General features: G+C 39.2%; 2 protein-coding genes and 1 long non-coding RNA gene across 11 annotated transcripts in view; 1 reads left to right on the top strand and 2 right to left on the bottom strand.

The window, feature by feature from the left end:
- amfra (autocrine motility factor receptor a) overlaps positions 1-902 on the bottom strand; it is a 10800-nt gene extending 9898 nt beyond the window's left edge. The window contains exon 1 of the mRNA XM_088334718.1: positions 648-902. Coding sequence (XP_088190844.1) covers positions 648-902 — 255 coding nt within the window. The remainder of the gene's footprint in view (positions 1-647) is intronic.
- The window catches only part of LOC148368018 (uncharacterized), a 532004-nt gene that overhangs the window by 257913 nt on the left and 252821 nt on the right, over positions 1-21270 (top strand). The window lies entirely within an intron of this gene.
- On the bottom strand, positions 829-21270 carry wdr93 (WD repeat domain 93). Of its 8 annotated transcripts, none has more exons than XM_088334722.1 (17): positions 21186-21270; positions 20415-20524; positions 18781-18982; positions 18612-18676; positions 18481-18532; positions 18300-18364; positions 13655-13724; positions 13522-13588; positions 13391-13455; positions 12085-12171; positions 11861-11992; positions 8566-8770; positions 5001-5064; positions 4763-4919; positions 2864-3050; positions 2664-2764; positions 829-951 (listed from the first exon to the last, which is right to left on the bottom strand). In XM_088334722.1, exons 1-16 carry the CDS (start codon positions 21193-21195, stop codon positions 2689-2691), a joined length of 1614 nt encoding a protein of 537 aa, XP_088190848.1. In that variant the 5' UTR covers positions 21196-21270; the 3' UTR covers positions 829-951; positions 2664-2688. The 8 variants fall into 8 exon arrangements, 7 of the variants coding, with proteins under 7 accessions (XP_088190848.1, XP_088190846.1, XP_088190852.1 ...); XM_088334720.1 differs by having other exon boundaries at positions 18454-18532; positions 21186-21262; XM_088334726.1 differs by lacking the exon at positions 21186-21270 and adding an exon at positions 20960-21003 and having other exon boundaries at positions 18454-18532.

Below are 21270 nucleotides of genomic sequence, written 5' to 3'. Positions count from 1 at the left end.
GGGGCCCGATTCAACCCTCTTCAAAATTTTACTACACTATCATAATTTACAATAATCTACTTCAGTAGCAATCGTGTCACGAGATGGGCCAACTTCTTGCCAGGACACACCTGTCATGATTTATATAGCTCTCGCTGATTTTCTATCTCAAAAATCTGTTCATTTAGTTTATTTAATTGTGCAGACTTATTTCAAAGTTAGAGCGACGCATTTTGCGTTGTGCACTGATTAAAATGCACACCAATACTTTGCAAAACAGATAAAATGTGAAAAAAAATTACAGACTGCAATACATGTAAATGCACCGTGTGCCATTTTAGATGAGTTTTGTCTGCTTACCAAGGTGATAGGAATTTACTTGCATCCTCGTAACCAGTGCAAAAAAAAAATGCATGTGATATTTCAGAGATTTCCTTCTGTCGTTGAGTAAAATTATTTTTGCAATTAGCAAACTTTTTTTTTTTTTTTTAAAGTTGCATCAGAGCAATTAAAACCAAATCTTCCTTTGCAGTTGCAAAAAGGGCATTACACTTGCATGAAAATAGCATAAGCGCCAGTAATTATAACAACCACTACAGTGGGCCTCATGAAAGAAAAACTCTCATCCCCCTTAACAATACTTTTTGGCCAAAAAGAAAAAGACTCACCCACTCAAAGAGGCTGTCTGTCACCAGATACCACAAGACAGTGGTTGCCAGGTCTATATTACTTATTTCTTTATTTACATGTCCCAGATCCACATCCGTGGGTGTTGGGGACTCATCTGCTTCTAAAGACCCAAAGCCGGGGTCAGACACAGTGTTGTAAGCACTGAAAATGCTGCCCCCCAGCAGGACCACTGTCAACGCCGTGTAGGTCTGCAGACTGGGCCATGGGAACCTCTCCAGAAACAGCAAAGGCATTGCTGATCCCAGTGTTCTCTCCGCTCGTTAATGATGTGACCTCCCCGATCTAAAGAACATAAGTTCATTAGTTATGGGCTGTCACCGACGCAAAATTCACCGAGATTATTAACAGCGATTACGAAATCTGATGAGCATGTACGTACAGTTCAAAGAATGTCGTGAATGATGTTTAACAGGTGAGACGTTTACCTGTTAGCATGGAAGACCTAGCCAGACATGTTTGTCAACACAAATCCCTTAATGTCCCTCCGCCCGAAAACACATTTGGCACATTCATTTTCAAATCATAAGAGCAACAAAGTTGAATTCCAAACGTCCCAAGCCAAACGATGTGAAACTCAGCGCTAAATTAGAAGCATTTTGCGTGTCTAACGTCAGCTAACACTAGCTTCCAAGTTAGCTAAGATTGGCTACTTCGCTAACCGTTCCAATGTACACTTCAAGAAAAGGCATTGAACATTTATTAAACATTCACTTACAATTCCCTGGAAGGGCATACACAATATTTGACGCGTCGTACCGCACACTGCTTAGGAAGTCTCCATTAAAAACATTGTAATTGTCAACAAAGTCAAGTTTATTTCATGGAGACACAGACGAGTGAGGGGAGGCTCCTGTCACGTGTGCACTACGTCATCATTACAGGATGACGTTTCCTATCGGACACGAACATCTAAATCTCAACTTTTCTCCATTACATTGTTGACATTACCATATATGGAGTTAAATGTATTTCAAAAGTAATTTCATCCCGTAAAACAAATTAGCATTCACATGAATAGCATTGGTTTGCCTGTAACAAGTCGTTAAAATGTTTTTCTATAAGAACTTGTAAGAATAGGTACTTAGTAATGCCAGAGCCTTTTTTTCCCGTATCAACAAATATACCACTTTAAACTTGTCTAACCCTAACCCCCAATCACTTGAAATAGTTGAGGCAAATTTTTTACACTCCATCCATCCATTATCTGCACCGCTTATCCTCAGTAGGGTCGCGGGGGTGCTGGAGCCACCTAGGGACAATTTGAACCGGCCAATTAACCTGAGATGCATGGGGGTTTTTTTGGAATGTGGGAGGGAACCGGAGTGCCCAGAGGAAACCCACGCAAGCACGGGTAGAACATGCAAACTCCACACAGGAGGTTCGATCTCATGACCTCAGAACTGTGCCGCACACGCGCTAACCAATGCGCCGCCGTGCTGCCCCATTTTTTTACCCTCACTTTTTCATAAATAATTGTTTCAAAACAAGGTTCAAGCAGAGTCATTTTTAAAAATGTCACAAAATACTGCAAATGAGGATACGGATGTATTTACATTGGTGCAGACAGTAGTGGGCAGAGAGAACTGAGCCGTGGCATAGCTCCGCCTTCCTCTACTGCTCACCCAATCACATTACTATGTGTACTTGACTGGTTTCTGTGAGTTTACATTTAGTTTGTCTTGTGGGGTTTCATCATAAAGAGTCTCAACAGTGAAGATGCATTATTTAATAAGCTATGAGCTTCCATATAGCAACGTACAGCCAAGATTGGGTCTACTGGTGTGACACATTGAGTAAAAACAGTAGCTGAACTTGCCTATCCACTGCTACATTGGCTTTGTGCGATTCAAACTTGGTGAAATGTAAAATAAGAATCGCAACAATACAGGTGTAATTAGCAAAAGCAATCATTTATCATCGTGCCATATGTCCTCATGAAAAGAGCCATATATATGCAATAGAGCAACATCTGTTAGTCAAATAATAATAATTACAATGCGCAAGCTGTCTGTTAGGCTTTCATGTTGTGGTGGCACATCGCAGTCGCTTCCAAGTCTGTGTGATAGCTTTGTGCCTCTCATCCATTGACGAAGCTCTGCAAAAAAATGAAAAATAAAAAAAGGAATAATAAAAATTACTTACTGATCGGGTCATATCAAAATATTGAGAAAAATTCTGAAGACAATATACAAACCTTTGTTGGAGATAGAAATTGCAGGCATCTTCTCCGGTAAAGACGCTTGATTTTTGTTCCCACTGAGATTCCGGATATAAAATAATGTAGGGCTTCATGGTGTCGTGCTCGTCAAAACGCAGCACAAACAGTTTGTTCTGGCTCAGATCATCTAGCGAGGAAGTGCCGGGGATGGGCTCCTGGTCAGCTGGTGAGGAAAAACATAACTCATTTTGCTCATTGGTCTAATACAGTGTAATTATGTATAGTTACTCACTTCTCCCAAAAAGTAACTAAGTTAGTAACTAAATTACTCTATAGTGAAAGCAACGAGTTACTTGGGAAAGTAACTATTTCTGTCTCTCTAAAAGAAGTTGTTGTATGTCAAAGAATTTAAATTTTTTGGGGCAGTATTTGAGTCAGTTGAATACAGCCAGTTGAATACAGCTCTTCAGGTTGTTTTTGGTGCTTTAAACTAGGGGGCGGGAACCTACGGCTCACGAGACATATATGGCTCTGGTCATGAGTACGTATGGCTCAGAGAAAAAAAAACGATTTCATGCAACACATCTTCATGTCATTCTAAATTTGATTGAGCAAAGCCTATTCTAATGCACGCAAAGCCGAACCATTTCTGAATTTCATAGCGGTACTGGTTGGAGAGCGTTCTCCATCCGGGCACCGGTGCTGTGGAATGCTCTTCCCCCTGAGATCCGATCTGCAACTTTGGTGGAAATGTTTAAATCTAAGCTTAAAACTCACTTCTACTCTATAGCATATGAATAACCTATACTTTTCGTGGAAAACATCTCTGTATTATTTGGGATTGCAACATCCTTTGCTGTGTGGTAACCCTGGAAGGGGGATACCACATGTGCGGTCCCTTTTCAATGTTTCTTCATTTTCCTCATGTTGAGGTTTTTTGAGTATTTCCTTGCCCTCATGTTGGTTCCAGAGCAGGGGGTGGTGTAATAATAGTCTGAAAAATAGTCTGTGTAATATAGTCTGTGTAATAACCTGTGAAGCCCTTTGAGACTCTTTGTGATTAAGGGCTATACAAATAAAAATGACTTGACTATTGTCCAGTATATGTATGGCACATTTTTGACTACAGTTTACAGTCAAGCTGTCTCACTCCCCAAAAATGTTTTCGGCTGTACACCCGTTGCCTATCCCGGCAGCGGGAAAAAGGTCCATCGGCAGCTTCTGTTTCCTGTCCTGGCTGCAAAGAGAAGGTCCCTCGGCTGCTTGTTTCTTGTCCTGGCGGTGAGAGAAGGTCGCTTCAGTTCCCTCTTTTGGCGACGAAGAGAAGGTCCCTTGGCTGCTTGTCCTGGTGGCAGGAAGGAAGTGAATGTCACTCAACCACTTCTGGTCTTCAGCGAGGAAGTACACACACCCTCGACCGCCTACGCCCTGGTGGCGAGAAGGTTTTGTCGTCTGGCATCCAGCTTTCGGGAGGGGAGTAATGTCAGGATATGGCACGTGACCTTCCTCTAAAGGGCGCTAACCGGCTGTGGAACTGGACATACCTTTGCCCAATCTTCCTACACCTGTTCCTAATCATCCCAAGATTGTATATTGACTGCAGACTGTGTTTGGTTGTTGCCACTGTCATCCTGGTTACCATATTCATATAATTTCTGCTGTCTTCCACCAGTATGTAAGGATTGGTTTTGTTTGGACATTTGGTTGTTGCGTGACCATTTGTTTTGTTTTTTACTTTTGACCTCCTTTTTTTGAATACCATTCTTCTTTTTGAGCATAGCTAACACTGTTCTGGCCTGCCTACGTTTGGGTCGGCACAAGAATGTGACCCGCGGCTTTTGCTTTCATTCTAATCTTTTGTTTCACTTTCTTGCACAATACCTTTGGAAGATTAGTGAATAAATGCACTCAAAAGCGGAAGCCTTTTCTTTGTACCTCGTATAAAGAGAACATGTTGCGTAACATTGATTGCATAGATGGGATTGCAGGGGCTTGCTAGCTGATGATGAGCAGGAAGACTCAGAGCGCACATTGTGACTTTGTTGACGACATCTTGTAACCACATTTTGCCATTCCTGCACACCACCAGTGACTTTTGGAGAAAGAAGAAGGAATAAAAACAGTTGTTGCCACAATTTTATGAAATAGTTTTGCTGCTAGATAACGTCCCTACCAAGCCTTGCAAGAAGGGCACGGATGCAGTAAAACTCGGCACGTCACCACCACTGTCTTTGGGCCTGTGCATGAAATAAAATAAATGATTTGAATTAAAAAAAAAAAAAAAAAAAAAAACTTGCATTATTGTGACTAACCAGATCGTGATTTGGGAGGGTGGGTTTGCAGTAAAGCTCAATTATTTGCTGTTTTTGTGCAGATTCTCAAGTTTTTATAGCAGCCCACAAACACAAAAGGATTAGTAGATCATTGCACAAAGTACTGATTCATTGCTCTGATGCAACAAAAATGCCTCCGTGTGACGAAATATCATCACACATGCCTTAGGATGCTCTTATTTTAAAGTTGTTCCGGGGCTTGACGTATTTTGAGATCAGGGGATGTTGTAACTGCCATAATTGTGGGCCCGACAGCCCTTTGAGACTCTACAATTATTGTATCCCGACTTGATATTATCTATTTTTTGTAGATTTTTGCCAACAATGCAGTTTATCAGTGCAGGGCTCTTTAACCTTTTTCAAGCCGAGAGCTACTTTTTGTTACAAATTAGCGCTAAGTTTGATATGAATTTCTATAATAACAACGTATCATGTTATTACTATTACTATGTTATTACCAGGTTAATTATTGTAAATAATTTTACTACAAAATCACAATGACACAAAAATGGAGAGCTATTTTGAGAACAGGTCAGCGGGTACCCCAACTGACTTTAGGGGGCATCCTGGTGCCCACAGGCACCATGTTGATGTTCCCTGTATTAGGGTCACTACAGCTAGCTGCTAAAATCTTTCAACTCAACTATATTTAATTTACATAGCACTTTAAGACAGCTATCGTTTCATACAAATTTCTGTCCAAATAATACAATTGGGTCAAAACAATTTAGTTAGTAATAAAGATCAGTAAAAAAGTAAAATAAATTGATAATGAATCAATGATTAGAGTAACAAATAACTATATAATATATAATTATCAGTGAATTCATAATAATGTGAAAAATGTAGATACATGTTAATATGAGTCAAATAAAATATAACTGTAATTGTATATATATATATATATATATATATATATATATATATATAGATATAGATATAAAATAAATATTATATATATATATATATATATGAAATATATTTCAGAAAGATTTTTAAATAAATGTATATACATGTTAATATGAGTCAAATAAAATATAACTGTAATTGTATATATATATATATATATATATATATATATATATATATAAAATAAATATTATATATATATCTGAAATATATTTCAGAAATATTTTTAAATATTACTGTATTTGTGTTGCATTTATATTTTATATCATTTTGAATACATTTGAATAGCTAAAGGGCGGCACAGCGAAGCAGTGGTTAGTACGTGAGTGGCACAGTTCTGAGGTCATGGGTTCAAATCCAGCTACCAGCCTTCCTGTGCGGAGTTTGCATGTTCTCCCTGTGCTTGCGTGGGTTTCCTCCGGGCACTCCGGTTTCCTCCCACATTCCAAAAACATGCATGTCAAGTTAATTGGCTAGTCCAAATTTTTGTCTTTTTATAACCAAATTATCTGCTTGTGAGTTAGTACAGGAACAAACATTTATTTATCATAATTAGCTATTGATATCAACGGATATAACAAAAAATTGAAACACCCTGAATAGAGTCTCAATGAATACAGAGTTACTAAAATACCACTGTAAGTGGGAAATTAACTAAAATAGAAGTGAGAGCTACTGTCATCCACAGCGCACACCAGGTTCTTTGGCTTGCTGGGCCATATTCAAACCTGTGAATATTTTTTTGCATGTACATACTTTCTTCATACATATTGACCCTTTGCACACACATGACCTAAAAATGCGACGACACCATGATGGACAGCAGTAAACCGTAGTAAAAAATACTCTCCGTGGGTGAGGCCAGTACACTGTGGACAACAACAAAAAAGCTATATTATCCAAAACCATTGGTAATGACTAGTCAGATCAATATTGTGGGGCTGTCGTATGAAGTGGGTCACTCTGACGGAAAGCACAAAGAGCGCTATTTAGAGAAACTGAAGATAGCAGGGCTAGCTACGAACCCACATCTCCTTCCTCCTGACATACTCACAAATATAACCAAATTGCCCAGTCTGTCTGACTTCTGTCCACACAAAACTGTTTTTTGGGGAAATACCTCAAACGTACATTGTATAACAGGGGTCTCCAACCTTTTTCAAGCAGAGAGGTACTTTTTTTTACTAATTCGCGCAAGGGGAACACAGTTTCATACATTTCTAAAATAGAAACTTAGGTTAATGGCTTGCTAAATAGCTCAAACGTAGTCTAATAGTTAGCTGGAAAGGTGAAGGGGTAAAAAAAACTAAAAGGGAACTAGATACCTAGCTAAAAAGAATGAAAAGCCATCCAAATATCCAAATAACAGATGGAAAGCTAAAAACAAAGCTAGATAAAGTAGCTTAAAGGGAGGCCAAAATTAAGCTTGGTAACTAGCAAAAGAGGTAAATTGTTGGGTAGAAAACATGCAAAAAATGTAAAAAGCCAACTACAGTAGATAGCTTAAACAGCTAGCTAGAAAGGAGCCCAAAATTTAGCTTGTTAATGGTCAGCAAGAAATTGTTCAAAAAATGTTACAAGCGGGCTAGATAACTTGCCAAATATTTAAAAAGGTAGCAAGATAGTTAGCGACAAAGCTAAAAGGGTAGCCGAATCGCTGGCTAAAAAAAATGAACACTTTTTGCTCATTCGCTTTATAAAACCCATAAGTTGAAATTTTAGTTTGTTGTATTTCCTGTAAAATAAATCAATAAAAAGATGAATACATAAATTTGATTAATACAAGAATAAATTATCATTCCATTATTTTAATTTATTGTTAAAAAATAATTATACATACTTAAATATATTTATTTTTCCATAAAGACCGTAAACTGGACTTAATTTATATGAATTTCTAAAACAGCAACTTAACCTGTTAATACTATGTTATTACCAGGTCAAAATTAGGTTAGGTCAAATATTCAAAATAGCGTTAAACAGACTCAACCAAATACATTTTACGATAAAATCACAAGGACCCCTCAACCTCAGCTGTCCTTAGAGGGCACCTTGGTTCCTGTGGGCACTACGTTGGAGACCCCTGTTGCAAATCCTGGAATAGGGGGCTGCCACAAGTCCCTCTGTTTGATGGCAGATAAACATCACCATCTTCTGTCTTCATTAAAAGGGATACAAAGAAATGGGTTTAGAACCTTGCCAGTTCGCACAGCCCACCACAGAGCAATAAATAACCATCGTAAAAAGTCGTTGTTATATTATTCTGTCGTGGTTTGGGGTATTTGTTTCAACTTAAATGCTCATTCAAGTGCTGTTGACTAGGGTGTTTCTTGCATGGCAATCATTCTTATAGGGAAGGCGATGTGACATCAAGTGCTAAGGGTCAATACATTTAGAATGGATTGGGAGTGATGGTATGGTTAAGTAAAATAATGTTACCTAGTGACATATGGGTACACCATATTCAATATAACCACAATGAGGACATAAGGTAACCTTGGAGAGAGTTGGACAACAGAGGTCGCGGCTCCGCGGCCCGTGCTTACAACATGAATGGCGCCGCTCTCACAAAGCGTCACCAGGTAAACTTCCGCTGCAGTTAAATTCTCAGTATTATCAGCAGATGCAGGCCAGTAATCTACAAAGTGTAGCTTGAGGAATGCACTGTCTGTGAATACTCCAGAGATAGACAACGGAGAACCTGAGGGAGAAGAGCATTACACGTGTGAATCACACAACATTGAAGGTATTAATAAGGCCAAAATTAATTTTGCTTTTGCTTTGACTCATACAACCTCCTTACCCAAAAGCCCCACACACAAACCAATTCACCCTTATTATCCGGTTGCTGTAAGGCAGGCAATTACGGCCCGTGATCACATTTTTACTGGCCCGCGGTCACCAAATCAATAATGATGACCGTGGTATAAAAATATATTTCTTACAAAAAAAAAAAAAAAAAATCACCATTTCACAGATGATGGCAGTAGCCTTTAGCCACTTAGCCCTTGGCTTTCTATGCAAACCTAATTAGAGGATTAATTTATTAAAGACTGTTCTCAGAAATGGGAAATGATAAAAATATACAGGGTTCGTTCACCTTTTTATGGCCAAATCCAAGCCCTTTGCAAGCAGTTTTCAAGCACGTTCTAGACCAGCGGTCTCCAACTTTTTTAAGCATCGACCTACTTTTTGTTACTACATGGTGCAAAGGCACCTAGTTTGATAAACTTTTCTAAAATTGAAATTAAATACAAATGAAATAGAAAATAGAAATACATTTTACAAATAAACATGACTTGACTTAAGATAGCAACTTAGCTAGATGACTTACCAAATAGTTAAACGGTAGCTTGATAGTTAGCAAGGAAGGTAAACAGGTAAAAAATAAAAGGGAGGTACTGTAGATAGCTAGCTCAAAGAGTAAAAAGCTAACTCAATAGCTGGATATAAAGCTTAATAAAAGCTATACAGCTAGCTAGGACGGTTTTCAAAATTTAGCTTAATAACTCGCAAAAAAGGTAAAATGTTAGCTAGATAGCATGCAACAAATGTACAAAGCTAGCTAGCTTGCTGAAAGGCTAAAAGGGTAGCCATATAGCTGGCTAAAAAAACCTTTTGCTCACTCTCTTTATAAAACCATAAAATGGATTTAAGGTAGATGTAATTGTTGTAAAATAAATCAGTAAAGAGATGAAAAAAGTGTCTTATACACATACATTCTTATTCTAAAAATAATTATCAATACTTAAATAGATTGTATTTTTGTCCATAAAGCCCATGAACTGGAATTTATTTATGTGAGTTTCTAAAATAAAAAAATATCATGTTTTAACTATGTTGTTATTATGTAAAAAACAGTTTAGTTATTAGAAATGTGGTTGAATAGACTCAGTCAACCAATAACAAGAAATATTTTTGCTAAACAAAACAAAATGACCCAGCACTGGTGGGCTATTTTCAGAACAGGTCCGCGGGCACCTCAAATCTCCTCAGGGGGCACCCTGGTGTCTGCAGGCATGACGGTGGAGACCCTGGTTCTAGGCCAATTTTTCAATTTTTACCTTCAAGAGAATAAATCCAGCACCGATCATGAGGTTTTTTCTTTTGGTTTAATTTGATGACTAAAATTAAGTTGCTATCTTGCTCGCATATACAGTACTTTGTGCAATGATCTACGATCCTTTTGTGTCAGCGGGCTGCTATAAACTGACTTGAATTCTGCCTCAACATTGTTTGTGCAGCTTGGCTGCGTCACACTCATTTACGAACACAAAAAAGGCTCTATAGGTGATGGTTTTAAGTTCAGGTGAATACGGAAGACAAAAAAAGTGCTGTATGTATGAAAAGCAGACAAATAAGCCAAATTTTGACTAAATTTAATTATATTGATTGCTCTGAAGCAAGGTGCATTCAATCTTAGAGACTGGTGTTCTTTTGCTTATTGTTTTACGTATTTTAATTCAACTTTTTGTGTGTTTTTCAGAGGTTACGTGTCTAAATTGGTTAAAATCGAATTGCAAATAGTTTTTTGTTGTTGCATTTTATCATTATTCTCTAGCACTGAAGAGATCATCCGTCCATTTTCTGAGCCGCTTATCCTCACTAGGGTCACGGGAATGTTGGAGCTCATCCCAGCCATCTTTAGGCAAAACACTTGCTTATCCACACCTGGGGACAATTTGGAATTGAACCCTAGACCTCGGCACCGTGGGGGAAGCTTGCTAACCACCCAGCCGCCATGCTGCTCTGCAATGAAGAGTTAATATTTTTTATTTTTTTTATTTCAATGATTTGAAGGGAGGGCAGCACGGCGGCGCAGTGGTTAGCGCTTGTGCGGCACAGTTCATGTCATGGGAACCTGTCGTGGGTTCAAATCCAGCTCCAGACTTTCTGTGCGGAGTTTGTATGTTCTCCCCGTGCTTGCGTGGGTTTCCTCCGGGCACTCCGGTTTCCTCCCACATTCCAAAAACATGCATTTCAGGTGAATTGGCCGGTCCAAATTGTCCCTAGGTGTGAATGAGCGAATGAGTTGTCTGTCCCCGTGTGCCCTGCGATTGGCTGGCAACCAGTTCAGGGTGTCCCCTGCCCACTGCCCGAAGATGGCTGGGATGGGCTCCAGCCCCCCCGCGACCCTAATGAGGATAAGCGGTACGGCTAATGAGATGAGATGAGATTTGAAGGGATTTTGTGTTGTTCAGTGTGTAAAAAGAAAAAAAAAAGTAATTTTACAAATTTGATTTATGTAGATCTGTGGATATTTTAATTTAGATTACAGGCGTTTTTCAGGGATCCCCTGAAAAACATATGACATTATTAAATAATTTGGTGCATAACATTTTATTTTTATTGATAATATATCATTAAAAAATCTGAGGAGCCATTTGGAAGCCTGAAAGAACTCTTATAAGTGACCCATGCCAAAAGAGGTGGTTTGCTAAACAAACTGTCCTCTTAGGAGCGGCCAGCAGTGATGCTTTACATGACGACACCATAATGACAAGCCACTAAAGCAGGCGTTTCCGCGTAATATTTTTTGCTTTAATGCATCCACAACCCTCCTCTTGTTCTTTGATCAGGAGTTTCCGCTGGGACCCTGTTAAACTTCAATTTACGATCACTAACATTCTTTCTCCGGTTCTGGCACACAAACGCACAAAATGACGCTACAACATCATTCTTTTCTTCTGCCTTCTAACCAGCGGAAGTACTCTTTTGCCTTCATGCTAAGCCCCGCAATGTTGCAATGTTTACAAAGAAATGAAAGGGTCCATACTATATACATATTTACCAGATAGTCTGTCCCAAATACACAGCAGATCATTGTTAAGGCCAAGGGCGATGAAACGGGTGCAACTACTGACAGCGGAGCAGATTATTTCAGCTGCGTTGGGCCACAGCACCAGCGGTGAACGTTCAGGATCTGCTCCGAAACAGAAAAGGGCAGGCATTTATTCAGTCCTTCAGAGTTTACTGTTAATGTATCCCAAAAAATAAACATCTGAGTGAATTGACCTTGTTTGGCTTTGGCTATTTTTGACAGCATCAAGTAGAGAAGATTAAAACTTCCGGTCCACCAAAAACACAGAGCAAGTGGAGTTCCTATGAGAAAATGAAAATTATCTGGAGATCTTTAATTTTCATGAAAACCGTCAATTCAGATAACGCCTGACCCAAAAGATAATGGTTTCCTTGGGCGTCACCAGCCCGTTTTTGGGGGTGCTCAAGAACCTCAAATTCAACTTAAGCACCTCCAAAAATAATAGCATTTTTAAAACTCTCTTTTCCTTTATAAAAGTCAGAATAGGCTTAAATATGATGAAGAATGCTAGATTTAAAAAAAAGTGAAACAAGATAAAAATGTGAACAATGCAGCTTTGGAAATACTGCCTTGAAATGGTTGAGTCCATTTGATTTCTAGCACTGACTGCAGTATTCCTTTTATTTTTGTTGTATCTCTATCGTAGATTTTTTGGTAATATATCTGTAGTAACACTGTAGTTGTGTTTGTGTTGTCAAGAACTTCGTAGTCTGAACTTTGTGGTATCGCTGCAGTATTACAGTAGAATTTTTTGGGTAGTACTTTTGCAGTAGTATTTTTATGCTATTTCCAAGGTAGTATTTTTGTAGTTTTACTTTTGTTGTATTTTTGTAGTATTCCTGCATTTTTATTTTGAAGTATTTCTAAAGTAGTATTTTTCTAAAGTATATATTTTTGCATTTCCATAGAACACATTTTGTTGTATATCTGTAGTATTTTAGTAGTATCTATATAGTGGTATTTCCGTAGACGTATTTTTGTAATATTAATGTAGCAATATATCTGAGTTATGGTGTTAATGTATAAGTATTTCGATACAAGAATCTTTATACAATTTCTTTATTATTTCTTTTTAATATTACTGTAGTTGTATTTTTGTAGTATTTCCTTTGTAATATGGTTTTAATAGTTATTTATATAATATTTCTGTAGTAGTATTTTTGCAGTATTTCTATCGTATTTCTCCATATCAGAATGAACACAAGCACTTACAAAAATGTGATATTAAGTTTTGTAGTAATTTTGTTGTATTTTTGTTGCACACAAAAAGACAATGGGGTCAAAATTGGCTCCCCAACATTTTTTTATTTCTAGTACTGTATTTACTTTTATATATGTCTTCATAATATTTTGAACATTTTTATTTGGCGGGCCGGATGGAGAAGCCTGTCGGGCCACACGTGGATCGCGGGCCATAATTTGCCTACCCCTGATCTGAGTGCTCAGCACCCCCCAAAGCTCTGAACATGAAATCGCCCCGGTTGGTTTCAGATTACAAACCTGCCTTGGCTTTATTCTTTTCACAAGAGTGACCACAGCGCAGAAGGAAGTGTGAAGTGCAGTATCTGGAAAACATTCAGCCCATTTGGTAAAAATCAATCTCGGCTTTGCTGTGCATGTATTTGAATTACCTTGGTGGCTCACTTGTGTTATCCAGAACCAAAAAGTGAGATAAAATTATTGCATCTGATGTGCTTGCTGCAACAAAAGCAAAAAAATAAAAAAATGTCTGTACATTCTTAATCAGCATTGTGAGTTAACTACCTGTAGATGGAATGACTCTATTAACTCGAATAGCCGAAGACCATTTCATGTTTGCTGAAATTTTGGGATCCTGCAAAAAGAAAATAGGAACTTGTTTCTCATGTGCAAAATATGTTTTTTAATATGCTTTAAGGGAAAGTGTTTATCATTCAGCACCTTTTTGTGGTTAAAAAAAAACAACAAAAAACACTTAAAATGAAAAATACACAAACAATCATACAGGGAGTGCAGAATTATTAGGCAAGTTGTATTTTTGAGGATTAATTTTATTATTGAACAACAACCATGTTCTTAATGAACCCAAAAGTCTCATTAATATCAAAGCTGAATATTTTGGAAGTTGGAGTGGGGCTTTTTTAGTTTTAGCTATTTTAGGAGGATATCTGTGTGTGCAGGTGACTATTACTGTGCATAATTATTAGGCAACTTAACAAAAAACAAAATGTATACCCATTTCAATTATTTATTTTCATCAGGGAAACCAATATAACAGCTCAACATTCACAAATATACATTTCTGACATTCAAAAACAAAACAAAAACAAATCAGTGACCAATATAGCCACCTTTCTTTGCAAGGACACTCAAAAGCCTGCCATCCATGGATTCTGTCAGTGCTTTGATCTGTTCACGATCAACATTGCGTGCAGCAGCAACCACAGCCTCCCAGACACTGTTCAGAAAGGTGTACTGTTTTCCCTCCTTGTAAATCTCACATTTGATGAGGGACCACAGGTTCTCTATGGGGTTCAGATCAGGTGAACAAGGAGGCCATGTCATTAGTTTTTCTTCTTTTAGACCCTTTCTTGCCAGCCACGCTGTGGAGTACTTGCATGCGTGTGATGGAGCGTTGTCCTGCATGAAAATCATGTTTTTCTTGAAGGATGCGGACTTCTTCCTGTACCGCTGCTTGAAGAAGGTGTCTTCCAGAAACTGGCAGTAGGACTGGGAGTTGAGCTTGAGTCCATCCTCAACCCGAAAAGGCCCCACAAGCTCATCTTTGATGATACCAGCCCATACCAGTACCCCACCTCCACCTTGCTGGCGTCTGAGGCGGACTGGAGCTCTCTGCCCTTTACCGATCCAGCCACGGGCCCATCAAGACTCACTCTCATTTCATCAGTCCATAAAACCTTAGAAAAATCCGTCTTGAGATTTTTCTTGGCCCAGTGTTGACGTTTCAGCTTGTGTGTCTTGTTCAGTGGTGGTCGTTTTTCAGCCTTTCTTACCTTGGCCATGTCTCTGAGTATTGCACACCTTGTGCTTTTGGGCACTCCAGTGATGTTGCAGCTCTGAAATATGGCAAAACTGGTGGCAAGTGGCATCTTGGCAGCTGTACGCTTGACTTTTCTCAGTTCACGGGCAGTTATTTTGCACCTTGGTTTTTCTACACGCTTCTTGCGACCCTGTTGACTATTTTGAATGTAACGCTTGATTGTTCGATGATCACGCTTCAGAAGCTTGGCAATTTTAAGAGTGCTGCATCCCTCTGCAAGATATCTCACTATTTTTGACTTTTCAGAGCCTGTCAAGTCCCTCTTCTGACCCATTTTGCCAAAGGAAAGGAAGTTGCCTAATATTTATGCACACCTGATATAGGGTGTTGATGTCATTAGACCACACCCCTTCTCATTACAGAGATGCACATCACCTGATATGCTTAATTGGTAGTAGGCTTTCGAGCCTATACAGCTTGGAGTAAGACAACATGCATAAAGAGGATGATGTGGTCAAAATACTCATTTGCCTAATAATTCTGCACTCCCTGTATAAACGTGCATTTTTTAGGTTAAGAAATTTGCATTCATTTTAAATATATATATATATATATATATATATATACATACCGCATCCATATCCCCCTACATATACACATATACATATACACATATATATATCATCTCATCTCTTTAGCTGTACCGCTTATCCTTATTAGGGTCGCGGGGGGGCTGGAGCCCATCCCAGCCATCTCCGGGCAGTGGGCAGGGCACACTGAACTGGTTGCAAGCCAATCGCAGGGCACACGGGGACAGACAACTCACTCGCTCAGTCACACCTAGGGACAATTTGGACCGGCCAATTCACCTGAAATGCATGTCTTTGGAATGTGGGAGAAACCGGAGTGCCCGGAGGAAACCCATGCAAGCACAGGGAGAACATACAAACTCCGCACAGTAAGGCTGGTAGAATCGTACACATTTTATATATATATATATATATATATATATATATATATATACATGTATATATGTAACGGGTGTAACAATAACTTTTGTTTTATTGAAATTCCTGCTGAAATATGTGTATAGTTTTTGGTAAGTGTCCTGCAATGATGAGTCCAACAGTGCCACCTGCTGGTATGGGGTAGGGTTTGTTTTGGCCTTTGACATGTGACCGGAAGGCAGGGTTTTGTTGGCAGTCTACAGAGCTAGCTGCCAACGGTAAGACACATCTTTTGGTGCTCCACAAAAAAAAGTTGATTTTAAACATTATAACCACAGCTGACAAATCTCTCAACATGCACAGTAATGTGATTGATGTTGTCAAGCTGTTTGGATTTATTTTCGTTTTGTTTCTGCAGTAACAAAATGTTAATTCCCCTTACAGAGATCAAAGCCAGCAGAGAAGCTAATGTTGTGACTCATTTCATCTGCAGGTAAATTGGTTAAAATTCAGACTAAAGTAAAATATGTTGAATACATTGTAAACGTTAAAAAACCACTATACGATCTCTTGTTAAAAGAATCTTGTTCAAATGGATGTAAAAAATGTATTGTGATATTCTAAAATGTATTTTATGTAAATTGAAAAGAAAGCTCTTTGATATGCTTTGGGCAGTCTACAGAGCGAACTGCTGACGAGATCAAAGCCAGCAGAGAAGCTAATGTTGTGACTCATTTCATCTGCAGCAACTGTAATAAAAACCTCATCATCCAGTCCAGCGTGAATGTGGATCTTTGGTGGGACAAGTACACCGCGGTTACATATACATATATACATATATATATATATATATATATATATATATATATATATATATATACATATATATATACATATACATACATACACATACATACCGTAAATTCCGGACTATAAGCCGCTATTTTTTTCCCAAACGCTCAACCCTGCGGCTTATTCAGTGATGCAGTCACTTTTTGTAATTTCTCTAACGGCCGCCAGCGGCGCTCGAGTTCAAGGCACATGACGCAGCTTACAAGCTTAACGCAATCGAGCAGTCCGATATAGAAGGAAACAGAGCTACTGCACGCACTTTACCTTGCGAGCGTGTCTTTGAATAAGGGAGTGTGAGACGACGTCTATATGACAAAGTCTATTTCCCATACTAAAGAAGGACAACTTTGATGACGACAGTTATAGAGAGAAAGATGAGAACGGTTAACCGAAATTTCTACATGTACTGTAATTTATTTTTTTAACACTCCCAGTAACTGTATTGCGAGCGTGTTCTTAGTAGTGTTAGTAGCTACCCTTCACGGAAACGGTTTGGGATGAATGTTATAATATTATTATTAAAGCTTTAAAAACTCTCTCGGTGTACCGTCTTTCTTTGTAAATAGGTGTAACCATGTATGATATGTATTTGCAACTCTATATTTTTGTAATGTATTTATTTGTATTTATTTTGGACACTTATTCTTATAAGTCTTGCACTGACCAATTAAAAAGATAGATAGATAGATACCTTATTCATCCCCGTAGGGAAATTCACAATTCCAGCAGTCTACCCCTTTGTTTATTAACAGATTAACATGATGCCCTGTGCTTGAGGCGGAGTGGATGACGTCACGCTAGTCCAAAAGTTCGACATCCCTGCGGCAAATGGAAATCTTTTCTTTGTGAAAATCCGGGGATACACCACCTCGTGTTAGCAAGTCCGCCTCCTCTCCGATTCCCCCCGGCTTTATAATATATATATATATATATATATATATATATATATATATATATATATATATATATATCACTCACTCACTCATTCACACCGAAGGACAATTTGGCCCGGCCATTTAACCTGACATGCATGTTTTTGGAATGTGGGAGGAAACCCACGCATGCACGAGGACAACATGCAAACTCCGCACGGAGAGGCTGTGGTAGCTCAAATTGAACCCTGAGCCTCTGCACTGTAGGGCCGTGCCTTCCTAATATATGTGGTTAGCGCGTGTGCGGCACAGTTCTGAGGTAATGAGACTGAGCCTTCCTGTGTGGAGTTTGCATGTGCTTCCAGTGCTTGCGTGGGTTTCCTCCGGCCACACCGGTTTCCTCCCACATTCCAAAACATGCATGTCAGGTTAATTGGCCAGTCCAAATTGTCCCTAGGTGTGGTAAGTAAATTGTCTGTCTTTGTGTGCCCTGCGACTGGCTGGCAACCAGTTCAGGGTGTACCTTGCCTTCTGCCCGAAGATAGCTGGGATGGGCTCCAGCACCCCAGAGACCCTAATGAGGATAAGCGGTGCAGATAATGGATGGATGGATGGAAATTTATACACACACATAGCAAAAGGCAGTGGCAGAAAAAATGAGAAGAAAAATTGTGCGATTTGGTCACTTTACCTAGTTTGTATCGTAAAAGTACTCACTTTGCTGTATTGTTTTTTTTTATCGGTGCTTACAACAATACCTTTATCTCTCTTAGCCAGTCCTGTACAGGAAAGTAATAGATTTCAAGCCAAATGTCACTGTTGCCTGAAAGAGGATACAGAATGCTCAGTTGGCATGCTGATGAAACACTTGAGATATAAATTAATGCAAATGGCAAAGTAAAATTCGCTGACATTTCATTATTACAGCACCATGTTCACCTCCTTTGGATAGCTCAAAATACAAACAGACACTCCTCTTGTTAATATCATCCTGTTATAGAGACACAAGTATCAAATACTGTGCTTGTTCTGAATGACTGCAGTCATGGAAACGTTTTAACAAAACTTACCATCATGTTGATAACACTAAATGAATAGATGCTTTCTGAGTTATACAGAAATACTCTGGCAACACCTGAGGAGACACCAATTTCGCAGATTAGTTTTCACATTACCTGCTGCATTTGCCCATCAAAGATAATCTTAATGCCTTAGAAAGGCAAAATGCATAAAACTGACCCATATCGTCAATAGTGGCCAGTATATAGGCGGATTGATTAGTGCTGGTCATGTTAATTGAAGTAATCTCCACCCTGTCCTGCAGCCAGTCTGCCTCATGGCTCAGATTACTTGCAGACCACACTGAAAAGCCACCAGAGTGACCCAGGCTGAGATATGCACCGTCATCTGAACACGCCAGACAATTGGTATTTTCTGGTAGCTATGGAAAGACACATGCAAAAAGCATAACAGTTTGCACCATTAATTTTGTAACTATAAAATTATGGTACATACATTCACAAGAGGTTTCAAGTCTGAGCTTCAACAACTAAATGTAACCCTAAAAATTACTTCCTCTTCTTTTCACTCAGAAAAAAAATGTGTTGCACTGAAGGTCTACACAATTAAGTAACAAAAAGTTCATGAGTTTGGGGCTGAGTTCCATTTTTCACAGTGATTAAATATCTATTTATGAACAAAGTGCACTATAATCAGTGTTGGGAATAACGCCGTTATTTATAAGTACAAATCGGCATGTTGTCTCATGTCTTCTTGTATGTAAAGAAGATAAGCAGGACATCCCGGGTCAGCCTTTTGGCATATTTATTCACCAACAACCCACGAACATGAACACGGCTCTCATACAACCCCACACGGGAGCAATCTACAATAAACAAAACAATGCGGTGCATGCGTCACACAATGTAGAGTGTCCTACCGTACAATCATTGGTATGAGTGCTATTAAATTCACACTCATTTGATTAATGTAAGATTATTTATCAATACTTTTAAAACCAAAGAGCTTACCTATGGTATGTCCAAAGTCTGGCTCAGGGGCCAGTTACGTCCCGTGATCACATTTTTACTGGCTGACGGCCTCTGTCATAAAATTAATAATATGTGGTCCGCCAGTAATGTTGACGGCAGTATAAAATAAAGTTGTCTAAAAAAATAATTTCACCATTTCACCAGATGATGCCAGTAACCCTTTGGCCACCTTGGCTTTGGCTCTCTGTGAGAATTTAAGCCCACCCCATTTGCAACATGGCAACTAATTTAAAAAAAGGAAAGTTCAATGTGGGGCAGAACGGCGGCGCAGTGGTTAGCGCATGGTCTTGGGTACGTCCTGTGTGGGTTCAAATCCAGCTACCAGACTTACTGTGCGAAGTTTGTATGTTCTCCCCGTGCTTGCATGGGTTTCCTCCGGGCACTCCAGTTTCCTCCCACATTCCAAATACATGCATTTCAGGTGGATGGGCCGGTCCAAATTGTCTCTAGGTGAGAATGAGCGAGCGAGTTGTCTGTCCCTGTGTGCCCTGCGATTGGCTGGCAACCAGTTCAGGGTGTCACCAGTTCAGGGTGTCCCCTGCCCACTGATTGCTGGGATGGGCTCCAGCACCCCCGCGACCCTACTGAGGATAAGCGGTGCAGCTAATAAGATGAGAAGTTCAATGTGACGGCTGCCGCTTCCAGGACAAGTGGAAACTGGAGTACTGATACATCAAAATCTTGCCGTTTTCAAAGAATATACTGTAATATCAAGAAGCACTGCCAGACAAAACATTTTAACTACAAAAAGCTAATTGGAAACGAACGCTGTAAATGGGTAAAGAAACTAGAGAGATGACACGATATTTTAATAGTGCTTACCTGTTTGGCACTTGTCAGGTACGTGGCTGGTTTCTTAATGAATTTCCTCGCACTGCCAGTAGCCGTCATTTCGGACTCGGATGATTCTTTTCTGTTATGCATTGACAACCCTTAGGAAGAAAAGCCACAAAGATCAACTTTGTCGAAAGAAACAAAACATCAGAAATCAAACACGTTCACTGTAAACTAAATAGCAGGTCAATAGTTAAGCTTGCTAATGCTAACTGTTATAAACATCAGCGAACAACGACCTTTTATTGCGACGATAGTTGTTCTAATTGACAGCTTTACTTACAATTATGTGGAGTCTATTCCAAACAGAATACAAAAAGTTAGAATTTAAAACGCCCGTTTGAAAGTTTAAGGGGGGCTCAAATAAACTTCAGTGGCACAAAATTAGTATGCTTGTCGTCAGGAAAACAAGGTCTCCCTGGAAACGGTTTGTAGTTATGGGAAGCAGTCGCGAAATTATCGAGAAGCGACACATTTTTGTCCAGTGACCCGCTGAAGTAAGAGCTGCTAAGGTGAGACTCTTTGATGACTACCTCTTATAATACTGTATATATGTTTTGGCACGAAGGAACATTTTTTTAAACATAAAGGAAAACGGAATAAAAAAAAGGAATGTGTGAAAGAATTGAGATGGTTGCAACGGAAGAGATAGCTTGTCCTTTTGCTTTGTCAGGATTTGGTACGCCACCTTCCCCCAGAGGGCGCCAACCACGGATATGTACAGAATACTAGTTACGTCGGCGCGCTGTAGGTACCTACCATTTAGCATGCCATTAGGCGGCCGTATTGGTCAGGACCAGTGTTCCCTCTAAACTGCGCGCGTGCGCAATCGCGCACTGCCTGC

This window comes from Urocampus carinirostris, chromosome 4 (assembly GCF_059441175.1).
Source record: "Urocampus carinirostris isolate Australia breed hairy pipefish chromosome 4, RoL_Ucar_1.0, whole genome shotgun sequence".
In the NCBI taxonomy this organism is placed as follows: Eukaryota; Metazoa; Chordata; class Actinopteri; order Syngnathiformes; family Syngnathidae; genus Urocampus; species Urocampus carinirostris.
The sequence above is the reverse complement of the archived record's forward strand: the minus strand, read 5'-3'. Positions and strand labels throughout refer to the sequence as shown.